Below are 14097 nucleotides of genomic sequence, written 5' to 3'. Positions count from 1 at the left end.
AGCCTTGCTGCTAGGTGTGCCAAACAAGTTACTGATGTTGTGTTACCTGGCTGAGCTAGGTGCTGGGTAATGGACTGCCATGCTGGCCTTAATATCTTAGTTTCACTAAGTCAGTTTTTTGGTCCTGGTGGGTGGTATGACCTTGAGGACTGAGGTCTGGAGGTATGATTAGTTTGTGCAGCACACCCACAGACTTTAAATGTTCAGCTCACAATAGTGACACCACATTAATATTGGAATTGCGTTTGTGTTGTCGGAAGACTTTGAATTTCAGTCCTGAGCATAAAGTATAAAGGTGTTGAACTGTGGTGGTCAGACAAGCATTACGTGATGCTGTGGAATAGAGTGTTGCTGGTAGGACTGCAGTGGAGTTCTGGAAATTCTCTTGATAGTTTGCAAGAACAAGAAATATCTACTACCTGTTTCCAAATTAGCAAAAATCAATAACGTGTGTAAATCAATATGATGATAACATTAAGTGTGGGAAACTGGGGATGTAATGTGATCTAGCAACGTAGTGCAGGACAAATGATGATCAGCTCTAGATGAATTAATAAAACTGTCATTACTCAAACTATTAAAGTTCAAGATTTTTAGTTGCATTGCAAAATAATATCCCATGTTTATCTATCTATATAGCAGTATGCAGACCGTGTTTCCATTTTACCCTGATAACCTTGTATCAGCAGCGTATCTGTGAGTCCATGAGACTGAGATGTTTGAATTCTTATAACTACTTCTCTGTATTTTGTGCAATATACAGCAGTAATATTCTTCAACAGAACTCACTAACTGTTTTTGCAACTGTGTGCGTTGTGTGTACCATATCGTTTGTTGAGAAGATGGTATGTTGCCTTTTTGCATTTTACCAGTGCAACTGTGGGTTGTGTTTTTCATAGTGAGAGAGATTCCCCCCTGTGAGCAGTTTGTCAGGTGGGAAGGGGCACTGGCACTGGATTGTCTCTTTGACAAGGCACTGAGGGCACATGAGGCTTTGTGTTGAGCACATTAAACTGTTAAAACTGATCCTACAGGAGTATTTTATGCGTATGAAAGCAGCTTGTTAAAGGATCCAGTAGAAACAACAGGTAGCACCTAAGAGGGAATGGAAATGTATGAAGGAAGGTGAGAACAGAAGTTGGAAGCCAGCATTCAGGTTGCATTAGGTTTCTGTGACACTGCAGCGTCAAGTTCTTTCTGTTCTGTCTTGCTGTTTCCCAGAAAAGCTTTGGGCTAAGGCTTGTTGAGAAGGTTGTCTCTCAGTCTGAAAAATGCTTTCTGCCTACAGTTGGGCCACTGTGGCTTAGTGATAGACTTCTCTGTAGACTCTTGGGAATACCATAGCCAGCGTACCGTTCTCCTCTTGTAGGAAATTAGTCATGTCCAAAAAAGAGGTATTCATACTGTTTTTTCAGATCATGAGTAGTTAGTTTAATCACTAGAGAAGATACAAAGGTAAAAGTATGAGCTGACTTAAAACTATAGGTTTGCAAAAATAGAGTAAAAAATCCAAATAGCTTAGCAGTTAAGAAAAACCTTTTCTTTTCCTTGCATAAATTTAGCTTTGGCTATGTTAGCCTTAGATGTTTGCTCCTGGTATAGAGATGTATGTTAGTTGTACTCAGAACAGCCATCTTATGTAACCTGGTCTTTTACAAGGTCTTGATTTACACTACATTGACTTTTGGATCCTCCAAAACCACTGATCCTTTGTTTCTTACGATTGGGCATATAAATATTACGTAAAGGATCCTATAAAGGGCTCTTTGCTCCTTCCTGTGTCAATAGTGAACCTGTATATCTTGTCACTGTTTACTGTTTTATACTGCAGTATATTATATTTCTGAGTTTTAGGCCATAGATACTTTCCTCATTCACAACTGCCTTAAAATGCACTTATATAATTTAACGAATACTAAGTCACACATAGAATTGATGCAATATCTTTTGAAAATATTTCAAGTAGCTACTTGCTGTATTCTCTGCATAGAATGTGCAGACATAAGTACAGTGAGAGATAGATAAGAGACTGGTGTTGTCAGGAAATAGGCATTTTTCTGAACCTGTACTTAATAAGTCAGATTGTACTTCCTTTTAAATTGGGGCAATGTACTTAACCAGGTATAAGCAAAATCATGCCTACTGCTATGTTCATGTACTGAATTTAGTGGAAGTTGGCTAAAATAGCTTCTTTTCCTTCATGTGTCATTTAAGCTTGCCTAACTGTTATCTGTTGCATTTCAATTTCAGATTTTTAACTTGATGAAGTTTGATAGCTACACTCGCTTTCTCAAATCCCCCCTTTACCAAGAATGCATCCTAGCCGAAGTTGAAGGTCGGACTCTTCCCGATCCACAGCATGTTCCCAGCAGCCCCACTTCTAAGCACAGTATCAGTTCAGAGAAGTCCAATATCTCAACACCGAAAAAGGTTACTTTTGATTTTGTTGCTATCTGAAAACTAAATGCTCTTAAATGCTGTTTTTCAAGTTCTTTAAAAAGTTCAAAGATAATACATAAAAGCCAATTAGAATGTTTGTCTAATGATGCTGGCAAATATTAAATTTACAAAATCGTTATGTACCCAGGAAAATGCTTTCTTTTAATCCATACTATTGATTCGGATTCTTAGCTGTTGAATTCCTGATTAGAATTTAAAATCAATATCATTATTTAAATCTATGTACAAATAAAAACTTAGGATTATTGTCGTACATCAGTTGAGAGGCTTATTTTGATTGATTATTGGAATTAAGATATGATATTTTAGCTTTTGCTGAGAGCAGACATTTCATCAGAAATTGAGAAATCTTAACCTAATTTAGCTCATTTTTGCAGAAGATGGTCTTTGAATTTCTTTTACCAAAGGGTGATTCCATGTAAAGCAGATGCATTTGCTTAAAAATTAAATCCATTCTCTTACTGATCTTGTAACACTGGAGTTTGTCTTCTTCATCAGACTAATACCACCGTGGTATTACACAACAGTATGTGTAAATTATAACTTAGCATTTTTCATGTCAATCACTACACATTAGCCCATCTGCTTTTATGTATTTCTATGAGGAACCTTTAAAAGTAGTGTTTTAAGGAGTAGTCTAATAATCTAACAAGAGTAGTAGCTTGTTAAAAACAAATTTAGCTTAATAGCAATTATTCCTGTATTCTTCAGCACTAATAAATAGTTTGACTGTACATGTAAATATAAAATAGTAAATTGCCACTGGTTTTAAGCGCAGTTCCTGTTCAGGCTTAGTCTAGAGAAAATCTCTGAAATATTTAATGGGAAATTCTGTGTTAGAAAAAGAAAGCTAAAGGCTTTTTCTCAGTTAATGGTGTGCTGTGGAGAATTCTTTCATAATTACAGGAGCTCTACGTGGCTTACTTTCAATTATAGTCCCTACGTAGTAGCACATATCCATCGTGTACTTCTTTCTTTTTGTTTCATAGTTACTAAGGGGGTAGGGGTGACAGGTAACATGACTATCACGTTCTCATCTGGGAAGAAGTGTAGGAACATTTGTTTTAGATAATATAGTTGTGTTCCAGCCAGTGATTTAATTGTTTATTATTTAATAATTTTGGTGATAGCTAAGTGGTAAATCAAAGTCAGGAAGATCCTTAAATGAAGAGTCGGGAGAGGAGGATACTGAGAAGAAAAAAAGGGGGACTTTTTTCTCATGGTCAAGAAGTAAGAGTTTGGGAAAATCACAGAAGAGAAAGGAAAATGGTGATTATCAAAATGGTGAGTGTTCACATTCCACATTGTTGCATAGTTGTTTCAGGAGCAGATGTAATGCTCATCATATTTAGTTCACTAAGCACAGCTGTAGGTGTGGCAGAGGGAAAAGCAGTTGTCCAATCTGAAGGCCAAAGGGTGGCTAATATTGCTGTGAGCTTTATAAAAAAGCAGGTGCAAAAATAAATAGATAAAAGAATGAAAATATTTAACCTTTATTTTATTTACTTCCAAGAGACTATTATCTGCTTTACAGTATACTCTGCTTTTCTTTGTGCTGCTGATTGGTTTTTCAAGCAGAGGGCTACAATTTTTTGAGTAAGATAATTTCTTTACAGAGATGTTCAGGAGCTGTACGTACGAATAGTACTATAGCTAGAAATTTAAAAATTCCTCCAACATTAACCTACCATTTTTTCTTTTATTACCACTGAAGCACATATATTCGTGTTTCCTGTTAGAAAATGACTTCCCGTGTTTAGTGCTTTCCTGACTAAAATGAAGAGGAGTCAGAGCTGTGAAAACCATTGCAATCTGTTGTTTTGTTACTTAACTGTACTCAAGAGTTTAGGGAAGACTTCTGCTGTGCATGCACCAGTACATGGCCTCTAGAGGAGGAGCTGAAAGTGTTGGATTAACTCAAAATTCCATCAAAGCACCAGATTTAGACAGCATGGTGTCTGTGGTTTCTTCTTGTCTATTTTCTAGTAAAGCCCCAGTCCCACAAAATTATCAAAAGATAATTTTGATGAGAAGAATAGTTTGTGTTCTTACTATACTCACATACAAAAATTTATCAGAGATATTTGCTAAGATTATAAACTTCTGGAAGTGGCTGTCCAAGATCTTAGTTTTCAGACACCACGCCTACAGTTTAAAAACACATTTATATCCCCTCAAAATATGTGAAGCGGTAAACTAATTTTAAAGTTTTAAAAATAACATACTTTAAAAAAAAATCTCAGGAATAAAAAAATTATGTATAAAAAACAAATCAAGTTGCTAGGGATTACGTAACTTGACCAAATACTGTTTCAGTTATAGTATGAAGACTTGGAATTTTTTTCCTATAGTGAAAAAATGATTTCTCTGACCGGAGAAGCTAATGTTCTACAATAATTTTCTGTATCATAGCAAATAATAAGCATTTATACTGATTGTCTATTCTTTCCACAAACAGATTCTATTCAGTCCAATGGATTATCATACAGGCGGGAATCCCAAGGCTCCATGTCTTCAACAGCTAGTCTTGACTTGGTAATGGCTGGCTCTTAATAATGAAGTGGGGAAATAGGGAAAACAGTGAATTATTAATTTTCCAAGATGTGTGAAGTAATTTGCTTGAAGTAATACTTTGGGAAATCATCTTTAAATGATGCAGAGTTTTCCTCTGTTTAACCTCTGTTCAAGCTGTGTTAGGCTGATTTCTGTGATGCCAGTGTGTTTGTTGTTCCTCTTTTTTTTTAATTGTGTTTTTCTTCTTGTCATTGTGACTTAACACACTTAACTTTGTGAGAAAAGAGATAGGGAATTTGATTTTGAACCTTGCAATTTTGTGCTAGTATGTATGGAAATAATCATTGAAGACACTGCTTTCTAAGCATCAAATTCTATGTTGACAGTGTAAAAGGAATGAAATGCAAAATTAATTAGAGAGCATAATTTTATAATTTTAATTTTATTTTACCTAGGTTGAGATGGAGAAGTAATATATATATATATAAAAATATATATTCTTGAAAAGGTTTTTGGTAATCATGATAAATAGACTCTAAATCGCTAAATGGACTAGATTATAACAACTATGTGATTTTGCCTATGCGTGGCAAAGTTATGTTTATTTCTGTTGCAGAAAATTCCTAGATTAAAAAGCAAAAAAGCCCCAACTGCTGTGGAACAACACCCTCTTTTTTTCTTTCCCACTCCAGCTGATTAAGTTACAAAGTTACTGGGATTTGGATGGGAAGAGGCAAGTAGAAAAAAAAGAGAAAAAAGCACAATGAATAGCCAAAGAGAATGTTGAAAATGGTATTTTTGTAGTGTTTTTAAGTTAATAAGTGAACTTTTTGTTAAATTTTCAGATATACGTTTGATACTATGTGATACTGTCATTGTTCTACTGTTAGTGTAGAATAAAGGTTAATGCTGTGCCCCTTCCCCTTCACCTGTAACACTGTGCATCTTTTAATTAAAAAAAAGTGATTTAAAAATATATATATTTAAATATGGTGCATTTGTATATATAGCATTTAGATTATGGTAAAAGACAAGAAGATTTTTTTTGAGAAACCTGATGTTTAAAGGTGTTCCTTGTCACTTGAGTGTTGATTCATAATGTGCCAGTGGTAATTTTTATTTCAGTGGATGATTCTTGGGTATAGACACTTAACTATTTGGAATCTAAATAAGGTTTTGTTTAGTTGTTACACTTTTTTGATTGAGGGTTCTGCTCTATACCACAAGAATCCTGTAACCTGTTTTACACACTCGACAGTCTACAATGTCATCTGTTCTCACATTAAGATTTGTGCTGTGCTATTTTTGTCTAAAGTTTTTTTTCCTTCAGGATGTACATTCATTTGATATTTATGATATTCTGGAGGATTTCAAAAACATGTTTGAAAGTATGGTCTTGAGTTGGTTTGATTTACACAGACTCTGAAAGCTTATACATACTCCCAGTTTTTCCATTGGGCATGGACTTTTCTTTCTTTTTCTTGTCAAGTCTGAAGCCTCTAGACTGCCTGCGTTTGTACCGGATAAAGAGAAATCCCCCAAGTACTGCTGCGTAAACCTTCCAGATGGTTCATCCAGCAAAATGGCTGTTAAATCTGGATTCTCTATCAAAGAGGTGCTGTCTGGGCTCTGTGAGAAACATGGCATTAACATAGCTGCAGTGGACCTTTTTTTAGTTGGAGGTGATAAGGTACGGCATATTTTTGTGCTTGCTTTTTTCATAGTTATTTTATTAATAAGAAGCTCTGTTCTCTCAATAATAATTCCTGATTCTCCCTGTAGCTTCACATTGACAGTTCTGGTTAGTAGAAGGAGAATTTTAGTGAAACTGCAGTTGGAGTAACTTTGGTTGCGGTAACCATGTTAGAGAAAGCAAAAGAGAGTTTATAATAATTTCCTCATAGTAATAGGTTAATATAGATGTCTGGTCTGTGTAGTTTGTCCTGGGGGAAGGGTTAGGGTGTAGAAGTATTCACACAGTAAAACAGATGTGTGATAGTAGATTGGTCTCCATTAAAGCAAAAAAAATAAAAAATGACGCTGTTCAAGATGAATTCATGCTAGAATTAAGGCACAAATTTTAATACTGAAGAAAATTTCTGAGGCAGCAGTTCACCTTGGTGGGGTGATGTCTCTTATTCCAACAGAAGGGTCTGCAATTCAAGAGAAGCTGTGGATGTGAAACGTTTATTAAGTTTATGATTATGATCCATCTAGATAATCGCAATGACAAAGTGTGATATGTGTACATAGTTAGGTACCTATTCTTTCAAATCTTCTAATGACTGCTAACTTGCCATGTTTCCTAATACATCATCCTATCTAATAGATTAAGTTGCAGGATCTGAGCTTGTTTTAAAACACCAGATTCCCGAGTACCTACTGGTGGCAGTGGAAGCTGAATTTTGATCATGGTCTCACAATAGACATTAATCTTTTTACTTATTTTAAATTAATATCCACTAAAATGTATGCAACCTATACCAGTAATTTTCTGAGTTATCTGGATAACTTTTTTTGAACCACATAGCTGTTTTTTATTACAGATTTAAAAATTAATTTGTTCTTCCTTCTTCTTTTCCTGACCTGTGCCCTGTAGCCACTTGTATTGCACCAAGACAGTAGCATCCTGGAGTCTCGGGACCTACGTTTAGAAAAACGCACTTTATTTCGGTAAGAGTCAAAAATACTTTTTCTGGCATTTTCCAACCCAACCTTTTCTAAGTGCACCGAAGTATATTGCTGGTTACCTGTGTAGTGGAACAGCTGTTAATGCCTAAAAGAATTGTTCTGAATGTGGTAAAAATATCTAGTCTGATATTAACTGCAATATCTTGCAGTTAATTCACAATCTGAGTTTCTGTTTGAATAAAAGTGTAAGTCCATTTTTACTTTGAATTGCAATGAAACTTGAGAGAGGTTTCTAGTGTGGGGATTCTCTGAGTGCACACAAATGCCTGTTTGATGTCATGCCTGTGTTTAAGCACTGATCTCCCTTAATTTTAGAGCTATTTTAATGCTTTCTTTACAAGTGATGGTGAGATTAGGATACATCTAAAAGGTAACTCATGTGAGGGCAACCAGAGTAAGCATCAATGGGAGAAATATGGGTACAGGAGCACTTCAAACTGACTAGAGCAGTACCTGATGAGTTTTAAATGCTGAAAAAGGCAATTGTCTGGCGTGCTCTCTTAGGTAGAAGTTAGATGCTAGTGTTCTAATTTAGGGACATTTGAATACTTTTATGATCTCAGTGTCTTAATTGCTCAAGCTGGAGCTGATGTGAACAACAACAACATCAACAAAATTTGTCCAATCCATTACTTGAGATACTTGGAGTAGTATGTTGTTGAGTTTCTCTGACAGTGTGAAGAGATGTTTTTCTTCCATCTGAGGCTGCAGTATGGGCGTGGAGTAACTTTGGAGCACTACAGGTCCATAATGACTGGAGCAACGTCAGGGGAAAGTGCTATAGCATGTATTTAGTTGGTCTGAGGATTGCTGTGCCTTTAGGTTGCTTCATGCTATTGCTCAGCTTTGGCAACTGAAACAGGGACATTTTATTTGTATTTAATGGGCATTTGTGCTAGTGAAGTTGCACTATCTGCATTTAGTTATAAACTAGTGTAACTTTGCTGTAAAATGGATTTTATATATTTTTAACATTTTATTAGAATAATTCATACATACTGTGGCAATTGTTATGTTTCAGGCTGGATCTTGTTCCAATCAATCGGTCAGTTGGTTTGAAGGCTAAACCCACTAAACCGGTAACAGAGGTCCTAAGGCCTGTAGTTGCAAAATATGGTTTAAATCTTAATGAGCTTGTGGCAAGACTAGTAAGTATCTTTTGATGTAATTTAAGCTGTAATATTTTCTGTCTGGAGAAGAGTATGTGATAGTTCCTGAAATTTTTCTCTATCCTAATACCTAGGCATTAAAAATTTGTACTTATAACTACATATTGAGATGGAAAATGAAGAGCAGTCATAACCATTATGCTTAATAGTAACTACCTCAAAGCTTTAGTCTGCATCTGTTTTATATTCTCTTTCAAAATAAAACCAACATCTGAAATAGTAGAGCTTGAGCATAGCTTTTCTTCCAGAGCCCAACTCTTCCATTTGTTAGCCAGTGGAATTTGACTGAGATTAGTTAAAGCTATTATCCTGTGAATTCCCATTATCCTGGGAATCATGGAAGCTGCTTCAAATCCACATGGAGAATATTTCTGTGAAAGCAGACTAACTTAACTTGTCCACTACTAAATACTGACCTAGCATTTCCTCTGTTCTGTTACGATGAAATACCAGGAAATGAAAAAGTACATTTGGTGGCATTTCTTAAGTGACTGAACCACTCCATGTTTACCGAATACTTGAAGAACACTTTGGTATAAAGATAATTTCATTTAATGAAATTATAAAATTACAAAAATATGTTTAATTTAGAATAGAAAACAATCTCTTACTTCCTCTACAAAATGACTGGCTAAACACATACAGTAATAGTCCTTGATTATGTGTGTGCTCATAAATTGGATTATTTTGTGTCTTTGTGTCTTCTTTTCCCCAAATGCCATAAATGAATTCAACTCCTTGTAATCAAAGTAACTGAACAGAAATGAAATAAACATTTCTAGAAGGTGGAAGGAGGATTTATAGAGGCTACACTGAAACAAAAACTGCTCATTTTCTTTAAAAAAAGTCAAACTGTAAATTTGCTCTGAAAACAGCTTTTTCTCTTTTATATACAAACTGTGATCCGACTTTAGAATGGTGAGCAGGAACCACTTGATCTTGGTGTCCCTATATCTAATCTGGATGGTCAGCGGGTTATTCTAGATGAAAAAGAGCCAACAAAGGGTAGAGGTAAGGTGCTATAAAAGCTTTTATTTGTGATGTCAAGTCAGCTTAATAAACTGTACCTGCTTAGTTTCTTCTGTTGACACAAAGATAAGGTAAATGTAGTTAGATTTAGATATGTAATGTGTAGCATGTATTCTTTTCAAGAAAAAAAAGGTGTACAGTTTTTAAACATTGAAGCATAAATATACCTCTTGATACCAGGTTCTTTACTGTTGCTTTAAGAAATTTTGCATACTTGAATACTTCCACATACACATTTAAGGCCATAGTTCATAGTGATATTAACGAGAATAAAATGCCAAATAACTTCTGTGAATTTGGCTAGTAAGTAAAAGTAATTAAATAAAAAGAATCATTTTGTATGAGTAAGATGGATGCAGTTTGAAGGGCAGCTGTATGGACTGCTATGATAAGCCCCTTGTCAGCATTATAATGTAGCAGAGCCTACAGCTCCGGTTTAAAGCTTTTGGTTTTGGAGATAATTCTAGAAATTATATATTTTGTGATTTCCGTGGACAAAAGCATTTGAAAAATAGATATTGATCAACTTCAGACCAGCTGACAATCTTTTGGCACAATTAACATGCTAGATTAATGTAAGTGCTCTTGAGAGTAAAGAGTCAGTTTCATTAGAATGCATTTTCATAGGTATGGAACAGTTTTAGCAATGAAATTACATGTGGCTAAATTAAATTGACTTAACGCAGAGATCCTCTTTGAAGAAGACCTATGAGAATAAATTTGAAGGAATTTCTTGAGGAACAGCAGGTTTGTCATTTTATAGGAAACATAACCAACTGCTGTTTAGAAAAAAAAAGAGTTATCAATCTATATACTCTCAAGGATAATTAATTTAGGGATTATAAATAACATTGTAATCCTATGTGCTGCCAGCTATTATTAAAGTCTAAGTCAAAGGCTTTAATAGGATCGTTCCAGTACTTGGCTGATTCTGTGGCATTTAACAGTGACAAAGGGCCTTGATTGGAGAATACTGAATGTGACCTTTCAGTGGTCTTTTCTGATCTTTTTTTTTTTAAGCTTGTTTAAATTGGACTTTCTAAATTTGAGAATTAGAGACTGAATTTGAAATTGAGATTTGAAACCTATTTCATCTAAATTAACAGTAAATTTAGGAGAATGTAAATGAAACTTCAGACTCTTTATACTTTGAAAGTATTGCTAGTTTAAGGAAAATTTAAAGATGAGAGGGAGGTTCACGTAGGTTTTGACTGAAAAGTGTCAGGGATATCAGTTCTGATCACTATTTTCTGAGTACAGCTTTGAAATTTTAAAGCAAAAAATCTGTTTTGTGCATCATTGTCACTTAAGTGTTCCTTTGGGAGATTATTAATTTGTAGTTATAGAAGCAATGTTTATGTTTAGTGTTTACAGATAAACAAAAAGGTGCATCAGTAAAACAGAGCGCAACTGTAACTACTTCAAGAAATCAAGTATCTACTGTAAGTCTTCTGCAATGATTTTTGTCCCTCAGTTCATCTTTCATTTCCTTCTGGAACTGTATACTGAAAGTTGCATTTATCCATGGTTTTGAATCAGCCAAATTTTGTAACAAGATAGAGCATAGCTGTAATCCGGGATATTTCCACTGTCAATAGCATTTATCTGTGAGAACTTCTGTCTTCATGATGAATCCAATAGCTTTCTCCGTTTTGTATTATTTATTTACTTTGGCATCTCATAACTTTACCTGTATTTAAAAATGATTGAATCATTCTGAAGTTCAAAGGCCCTTTCTGTAATGTGATTTTTTGAAAGTAAACAATGTTATATTATTTATACGTTTTTGGCCAGCGTTAAGGCAAATGTGTTTTTGCGATAATCAAGATTAAACTAAAACATCAATTGTGGTGGTGTTTTCAAAATAACTTTTTATTTGCTTAGACTATATTATGAACATAATTATATAGCCTAAATGTAAGCAGTATACCTTAACTTTCCTTCTAATGCAGGGAGAGGGAAGAACTCTAGGAAAGTCTAATTCTATCAAAATGAAAGGCGAAAATGGAAAAAATGCTAGGGAAGTCCGGCTGTCAAAGAGAGAAGAATCTATTGCAAAGATTGGGAAAAAAAAATGTCAGAAAATAAATTTGGATGAAGCAGAGGGTATGTGAATTTTATATAGCTTATGTAATGACATAAATAATCTTGGAAAAATTAGAATTTTATGTCTGTGTAGGAAAAAGTATTGTGTATTTAATACTGCATTTTGAAAACCAGTCACGAGCTTTATATTTTTGTTTGATACTGTTTGAATTATAAACTTTTTGAAGCTGAAGGTAAAATTTTAAGACTACATAAAAAAAAACAGATATTATAGTTTGTGAAGTACCTGAAGATAAGCATTAGTGCCAAGTGGGATTTTCAGAAGTGAAAGGTGCCTAATTCCTAGTAAAATGAAAAGGAATTGGTTACTCAGTTGCAGCTGAATATCCCATTTGATGCCCCTTGCAACTTTGCAAGCTATGTTGAAACTTGTCTTTCTGTGCATCTTTACATAAGATTCTGTAGAAGTGAAAGGTGTTCTGCACAACTTGTGGACCCTAACTTACTCAGATAGCAGTTTTTGAAATGTTTTGCTAAGGTCTGTTATAGTAAGGGCAGTACAATCTGATGATGACTGTGGAGTAAGAGGAAAAACTTAGCTGACATTCAATAACTGCTCTCAAAAGGCAGAAATACGTAAAGAGGTTACTGATGAAAGCATTGGAAGTGAACTCGTAGGAGAAAGGTGTTGATGGGAGAGAAAGGAATAAAAATGATGTAGCAGTAGAAATGTTGGCATACCACCCTCTGCCCTAGGGCATTAATTTTCATAGTTAAAAAAAAATATATCAGAGGATATACTTAACCTACATGTTAAAATTTACTGCTAATGTTAACTAATATGCATATCCAAAGCCTGGTTATGCATAGTTATAAAGCAAATGAATGTTCACCTATGAATAAATATCCACTGACTGGAATGGAAAAAAAATGCTGTGACAAATACTTTTATTGTAAAAGAGATGTTTGTTAACATAAGTGTCATTACAAAATATTAGTGCATTTTAAATTATTTTCTGTTGCTTACTATTTTGTTAATTTGTTTTCAATATTTTAATATCTTCATTTTTCTTCCTAGGGCTGAGTAAAACATTAACATAATTTGAAAACTTCAGAATTCGAGGCTTTCACATTTTATTTTGAATTTTGTGAAATTTGTCCAAGTTTGGAAAATACTTGCACAATGTTGTAGACTGTTTTTTTTAAGGAAAAAAAAAAAAACACCCAAACCCTGTCCTATGAAGTTTGAAATTTACAATAGGAACGTTTTTGTATGACACGTTTCAGAAATGTTGCATGTTTTAATATGCATACTGCCATTTTGCAAAACTTTGGCAATAAGAAGCATTTTGAAGCTTCCATCTTGGCTACCTTCAGAATATATGGCATTTGACAACGCATGTTTTAAAAAACATTTTTATAAATACATTTCAAAGCCTGCCAAATAGGATTAGAAGATTATAAATAAGGTCATACAGATGCAAATGAGTGGCTTTGTATTATGCTAGATTAACACTGATACTAATAGTCTATGCTTTTTTGTAATGGCTCTTGCTTCAAACAGTGTTTCTAAGCTGTGTTGAAACTGTTGATTTTAATTCATCTGTTGGAGATGGCATTTCTAAGTATCTTTAATATTCTATAGTCTCAGTGCTTTTTTCTTGAAAAAAAAATAGGATATGCAGAGACCCTATATATTAAGAGTTACATATTTTTATATGATTGGTACCAAAGAGTTTGTCTATTGTTGCAAAGCTTCTTTTTTGAGGAGTGTTATGATTGTCGGCTTATGACATATAAGTTTCTTGTTGCCAAGTTTTGAGGCTTTCTAGAGCAATGATGTTTTCCTATGGATGTTATTTATATATAGAAACAGATTAAAGCATTGGACATCATTAAAGACATGATCAGAAAATCACTTGTAATTGTGTTAAAAACTATAAAAATCCTTGCCCCATCATTCTTACTAATAGTTTTTTTGATGGTTATTGACTACCTGTATGCTACCGATTCATTGCACTGCAGAGTAAAATGGGGTTACTTAAATCATCATCTGATCATGCTCTGTGATGATAACATCCTGGATTAAAACTACACCATGAATTGAATTTAAACTGTGGTAAAATATTGTTAAACTGAGAAAAAATCAATATAACAAAGAAGTTTACAACATTCTGAATCTGAGCTT

The 14097-nt window shown here is 34.3% G+C and overlaps 1 protein-coding gene across 6 annotated transcripts in view; it reads left to right on the top strand.

The window, feature by feature from the left end:
* The window catches only part of RGS12 (regulator of G protein signaling 12), an 86835-nt gene that overhangs the window by 55396 nt on the left and 17342 nt on the right, over positions 1-14097 (top strand). For 4 of the 6 annotated variants that reach the window (XM_021394885.1, XM_021394883.1, XM_021394884.1 and 1 more), the window contains 9 exons: positions 2251-2430; positions 3591-3744; positions 4919-4995; positions 6464-6664; positions 7574-7647; positions 8687-8813; positions 9749-9845; positions 11229-11305; positions 11816-11969. In XM_021394885.1, the coding sequence (XP_021250560.1) occupies positions 2251-2430; positions 3591-3744; positions 4919-4995; positions 6464-6664; positions 7574-7647; positions 8687-8813; positions 9749-9845; positions 11229-11305; positions 11816-11969 (1141 nt within the window). Of the gene's footprint in view, positions 1-2250; positions 2431-3590; positions 3745-4918; positions 4996-6463; positions 6665-7573; positions 7648-8686; positions 8814-9748; positions 9846-11228; positions 11306-11815; positions 11970-12987; positions 13123-14097 lie in introns of those variants that run through there. The other 2 variants (XM_021394886.1, XM_021394888.1) reach the window with 2 other exon arrangements.

The sequence above is a fragment of the Numida meleagris genome, chromosome 4, assembly GCF_002078875.1.
Source record: "Numida meleagris isolate 19003 breed g44 Domestic line chromosome 4, NumMel1.0, whole genome shotgun sequence".
NCBI lineage: Eukaryota > Metazoa > Chordata > Aves > Galliformes > Numididae > Numida > Numida meleagris.
Note: the sequence above shows the minus strand (reverse complement) of the source record. Positions and strands in the feature narration are given on the sequence as shown.